The following is a 6454-nucleotide window of genomic DNA, read 5'->3' as shown; positions in this document are numbered from 1 at the left end:
ATGATAAATAATCATATAATAACGAAAAATCAACTTTTCTGAAAAAACATTTCACTATCAAATATATAAATAACAAGGTATTCAACTCGAAATCATCCGCAAACAGGGTGTATCGCTTTGAACAGCCATTACTTCATCAATTTTGCAGCGATTTTCACGATCTCGGTCTTATTCAACGCAGAAATGAATTTCCTTTCTGGAAATGTACATGTCTTGCAATATTTTTACAAATGCTGGGTAAACTTTTAAGAAATGCCATTTTGAAAAAGGAAAACAACACATCGCAGCCTTTTCTATACTGACAAATAAGCTCAATGACCCAATACCCCATGACATACTATGACGTACGCACAGCCATATGCAAATTGAATAAAAAGCCCCTGATCACATGGGTTTGACATCATCTGAACATTTGAAGCTAGAAGGCCCGGCGCTCACATCAGGACTTGTGAAAATTATTAATATCATCGTCAAACAGAAAACAATCCCAAACAGTCTAAAAATAGGAATTATTTTCCCCGTATACAAGAAGGAGATGTCCAGAACCCAGATAACTACAGGGGAATTGCGGTTACACCAGTATGGCTTAAGATTATCGAAGACATTATGAAAGACACAAGGGGATCTTCAAAACATCTAAAAAAATCAACAGGCAGGATTTTCAACCGGCACAAACATCTGTAAAATCAGCGCTCCTCGTCAGTGAATGTATCCTTGAACAAAACAAAACACAAAAAGAACCCTCATTACGCTGGGCACAAGGAGACCGTTCGACGAAGTAAATCGCGATCGTCTACTCCTAAATCTACTCCTTGATGAAATACCACTCTCAGACTGGTCCCTACTGAGATCAATGTACTACAACATGCACGAGATGACGCACAAGATGTTGAATTCGAACAGTTTGTACGTGAAATCCAAGAGCCAACTGCTTGCAGCAAAAGCATAAGGCAGTTTAAACTTGAAGATGCCCATTACACGTTTTTTGACGCCACTTTCAATAGCCAATTGCTTGTAGCAAAAGCAAAAGGCAGTTTATGTAGTTTGTTTTGTGAAAATTGATTGTTTTGAAAAAAAGTGTCAGGTACGGGGACTCGATAATAGTTCTAAGAAGACCGTATATAAACTACTGTAGAACTCATGAATGGTTGTGTTTATTAAATGTGAACGTTTCAATAATAATGTTTGTTATTTGAAAATGTAAATGTAGTTGACTTATTTGTAATTGCATGTTGTCTATAGGAACGAAATAGACTTGTCAAGCACGTTAAAGGGACCGCCCAACAGATTTTGGCATGTATTGAAGCTTGTCAGTATATGCTTTAAATGCTTTATATTGATAAATTTAAACATTTGAACTAAAAATCTCCTGTAAAAAAACAGGAATACAATTTTAAAAAAAGTAAATCTCAACAGGGCTCGAACCACTGACCCCTGGAGTCCTGGAGTAAAATGCCTCCCACCTAGACCACTCGACCATACACGCTCATGTTTTGAGCGGATGTATTTTATAGCTATATAAGCAATCCTCGTAGTGTCCCAAAATATCGTTTCGCGTCCATACGACGCTTTATCTGTTGGACTTTAAGAGTCCTATGTTTTTCCGTGTCCATGTGAATTTAAAGATTTTTCAAGTTAAGCCATTAGATTTTTATCATTTTTGTATAAAACATGTGTATCAATGAAAGGAATTAGGCATGCTTATAAAGATTCTTTGAATTGTACGTATGTACGTTTGATGGTCAGGTACGTTAAAAATACAAAGGTTGATATCATACTTGATTTTTGCTGAGATATTATTTTTTCCTTGTGAGAAAATATTAATGATGTTTTCGTAAAAAATGTATGTTTGAATTTGATTTTTAAACCAACGTTGTTCAAATGTCATTTATATAATCCTTTAAATGAACAGCATGATTTAACAAATACCCCTTTTTAAAACTTGTTAAGTAATTTAAAACAAATTATGACAAAAATTCAAATGATTAACAAAAAATGAAATAACAGTCAGGAATCTGTTTATCACAAATTACCACATATAATGATAAATAATAATTGAATCTGTGCGAGTTGATTTAAATGTATTGATGTGTTAAAATGAATACAACGTACTGTACCTGACATTAGGATATCAGTGTGTCAATGATTATGCAAATATTATGAAAATTGTATATTTCTAGATGACCCCATTGTTATTTTATGTAAAGTTTGGTGTTCAAGTTGATTTTGATAAAGTTTATGGTTCAATTGCTTTGTTTTAATTTTCAAACATTTCTCTATGTGTTAATGTCCCTTTAACTGGGATTCAATGCATTGTTTCTAGCTATGATGTCATTATTTGGCCTTGATATATATTACACTTATCACTATATTACACCAACTAACTTTGCTGGAAATCAACACTATTTTGTTGCAACAAGTAAACAAGTGCACTTGTGACTTTCTTGCACAATGCAAATCAGTTTAAATGAAAATTACATTGGTGCAGTAAGTAGACAAGTGCACTTATATACACACTGCACCGAACAGAATTATGTGTGTAAATAAAACAGTATGACATTTTCTTAAAAAGTACCAATTAAACTGGAATACCATTCTGATATTTATTTAGGACATGTATGACATCATTTTAGATCATTTTATGCAAAAAATTCATTTTTGAAAAAAATGTCACTTATCACTGTTTTGCGCTAAGGTGACGATATGTACTGTCATAACATGATTGTTGAGTTCAGAAATAGCATCAACAAATTTCTTTGCACTTAAACTTATAATACAATGTAAATAAGTGCCAACTATAGCTCCCCAATATTAACCTGACATTCACTTTCATGTAAAAGGTTATGATTAACATGATAGCATCGGTACTATAAGCTATTTAAATAGGTTAAATCGTACCTCAATTAATATACTGTTATAGCATCATTAAATTCCAACAAGACGTGCACGAAAAAAACTGATAGCTCATTAAGCAAACAATCAACATGAGGCAAATTGAGTTCACAAGTGCAGGTTTTACATTGTTAATACATATATCTGTGTTCAGAAATTACCACAATTGTCAGTATCTTACATGAACAATATTAAGATCATGTTTATCTCATCTGAGCATAACACTTATTTTGTTCGTATTCCTGCCTGCATTGTCGGTCATTTTTCTTCAATTTTTAATATATAAATTAGATGACCAGGTAAAATTAAAGAAACTTGTTACCTCTGTAGAAGTCATTTTTCTTGCACAATCATTATCAGAATGTGCTCAAGTGACATCTTTGCTGGGTTTAAAATGGTTCGGGTTTGAAAACATGACCACGATGGGGCTTGGCAGTTTTCGAATACAGGGCTGTAGAAAAAAACCGAAGTTGTAAACACTTTATGTGAAGTAAAACTCTCTTATGACATGTTTGAATTTAATATCTCTGCCAAGTTTGTAAATGTTTCAAGTCCTTTGAAGCACATGGCCTGAAAGGAATGGGGATTTTTTTATATTAGGCTTGAGTACCGGTATTTTGGAATAATGAAACCTTGTGAACACGCCAGAAGTCACATCGTTCCAATATTTATGAACTTGTATAAGGACATTATTTCTTATGATATTTTTGCTGCGTGCGAAAATGTTTTTGTTCACTGATACAAATGGGCACCAAGGGTGGAGAGGGGGCTCAGGGCATGCTTCTGTATGAATCTTTCGATAAACCTTTCCAAATTTTCATGAAACTTGGTAAGAACACTTGGTCGGATGACTTCGCAACTTTGTATAAAAAATTGAGGCAAAAAGAAAGATTAGAGGCCACATTTTTTACACAAGCAGCAGAAAAGCTGATAAGAATGGTTCAGCTAAGAGACCTAGCGCCTTTTGTCCACTTTTTACCAAAGTAACATTATGCCTCAAAACATATAAAAGAAATAAAGAGATAAAATAAAAGTGGCAATAAATACTTTTGATTGCCTCTGTAAAGGCAAAAAATGACCCAATATTTTTGGTTTTTTATGTTGTTTTATATGTTTTGTCTGGTATTGTATAAGCACTGTGACTCGTGCATTATATAGCAGGCGATATGAACAAAAATGTCTTATGATAATGTTGCTGAGGTTCGATTGTTCTTATATTGATCTCTCTTACTTGCAGATGTTAGTCGATGGCTGGTAAGCCCAAGCTGTTTTTCCTGCAGGCCGGACAGGGCCACGACAAGATGGAGGCTGGGGAGGTCCCAGAACGCGACGCGCCAGAGCCTTTAAAAGACGTAGAGGTAGGTTAGGAAGTGCTGTTTAATGACGTAGAAGTAGGTTTGGCAGAGCTTTTTAATGATATAGAGGAAGAATGGGCAGAGTCTTTCAATGATATAAAGGTTGTTAAGAAGAGCCTTTTGATGATATAGAGGTAGGCAAGGAAGATCTTTTTAATGATATAGAGGTAGGTGAAGAAGAGCCTTTTAATGATATAGAGGTAGGTGAGGTAGAGCCTTTTAATGATATAGAGGTAGATGAGGCAGAGGTCTTTGATGATATTGAAGTAGAATATGCATAGCCTTATAATGATGTAGAGTTAGCTTAGGCAGAGCTTTTTAATGATTTAGTAGGTAGATAAGACAGAGTCATTCAATGATATAAAGGTAGAGAGCCTTTTAAGGATTTAACGGTAGGTTAGGAAATACTTATCTATGAGAATTCAGGTTTAATGATTACATTTCTTTTCTGTGAAAAGTTTTGTTTAATTACCTTGTATAGCATGAAAATTATAATCACTATTCAAGTTAACCTTTAGTTTTATAGATCCATGAATTATCAGAGTGTGTCGTGAATTTAATACATTTTTGTTACATCAGATATAATTGTATTTGATAATCACATTTTTTATGTGACTAGTATCTTACCTCAATTTATCGAATGCTTTTTTGGGGTTTATGAAATAAAATTGCTGTGAAGTATTAATTAATAATGCACCGTGTTCACAAAGTTGGAAATACACGTTCCGGAAATTCCCACATCAATGAAATAAAGACTTAGAGCGAACAAATACTCAGTAGTTGTGAGAAAACATCTTATTTTGATGTGGTTGTGTCAATTTTAGCAAATTGTTGGAATATCATAAACATTAACCAATAAGTATACCTCCTTGTTGTAGTGTATGTTCTCTGCCCATTCACAGGTCGACACACTACCAAGGTAGGTTCTGCCAAACGAGGCAGACTTCTTGCTAGGCTACGCAACAGTTCCCGGTTACGTTACCTTCCGTAGTAGGAACCAGGGCACTTGGTTTATTTGTAAGCTGTGTGAAATGCTGGGAAAGTATGCACACAGGTGAGTTCACTTTATGTTAAAAATAGGTATAGTTCGACAATCTTGACATACCACGCAGTAAATCAATCATCATACAATACATGCTTGACGGTTTTTTACAATTATATTTTCATCGTTATGTTCGTACATGTGTTCCACGAAATTTAATTATAAGTTGTTATTGTTTCGTGTGGAGTATTTTTTTTATCTATATTAAAAACAGTTAAGTACGAAAATTAACGTATTCATTAAAGTGATTCATACTGTACAATCATTTTTATTAGTTGGACATTAATTTACGTTGATTCCTTGGGTTGATTGATTTATCCGCGAATTAACACAAACACATGGGAAAATGAAGTCATATAAATCCATCAAACGAAGCATGGTAAAAACTTAAAAGTTTGTAAATTTAAGGCACCGGATTGTTAGCACATTCTTCTAATTGCTTCTTTCAGGGAACACCTTATCGAGATTCTGACAAGGGTTAACAAAGAGGTAGCCAAGCTCGACGCCAACGTTGATGGTGGCAGATTCAAACAGGTGCCATCACCTATGTACACGCTGCGATATAAACTCTATTTGAAACCTATGAAATAGACCTGTGGTGATAGATGGATTACTTTTTTTGCTGCCTGTGAAGTTTCCTTAGGCAGAGCTATCGTGATACAACTTATGTAATCAATGTGTAATGTTGCTACATACAATTGCTTGTGGGACTTAAACTTCGATTGGATTATTTGTAGCATTTTGTCTTTTTACTTAAACTTAAGTCTATTATTTGTGGACTTTCAAACTGAGATAGAGTGAGTAGAGATACATGTTTGCCACAAATGAAATACAATGAAACCTAAGAATTTCATATTTTCGGACACTTTAACAGAGACAAATTCAGTAGAGATACCTTAAGAACCACAATTAAATAAAGTTTGATTTTAGCGCAGAAATCAACACTTCTTATTATTGTTTGATTTTTTAAATTGAAATATATGATACCAATGGAAAATTTCAAAATGTGTATAGGGAGTTTACATTTGCAATTGAATATTTGATCATGTTGAATATAATCATACAATACATACAAAGCATCAACACTCTATGGAGCTTTGTTGAAAAGATAATTGGGTTTTGGTTAAAACAGTTGTTAATTATAAGAAATTGGAAAACTCATTGT

The 6454-nt window shown here is 33.8% G+C and overlaps 1 protein-coding gene across 1 annotated transcript; it reads left to right on the top strand.

Annotated features, from left to right (window-relative positions):
- Positions 1–2852: 2852 nt before the first annotated feature.
- Positions 2853–6215, top strand: LOC127848957 (caspase-8-like). Its single transcript, XM_052381683.1, has 5 exons — positions 2853–2864; positions 4137–4244; positions 4430–4456; positions 5171–5301; positions 5739–6215. Exons 1-5 carry the CDS (start codon positions 2853–2855, stop codon positions 5878–5880), a joined length of 420 nt encoding a protein of 139 aa, XP_052237643.1. The 3' UTR covers positions 5881–6215.
- Positions 6216–6454: the final 239 nt, after the last annotated feature.

This window comes from Dreissena polymorpha, chromosome 10 (assembly GCF_020536995.1).
Source record: "Dreissena polymorpha isolate Duluth1 chromosome 10, UMN_Dpol_1.0, whole genome shotgun sequence".
NCBI lineage: Eukaryota > Metazoa > Mollusca > Bivalvia > Myida > Dreissenidae > Dreissena > Dreissena polymorpha.
Note: the sequence above shows the minus strand (reverse complement) of the source record. Positions and strands in the feature narration are given on the sequence as shown.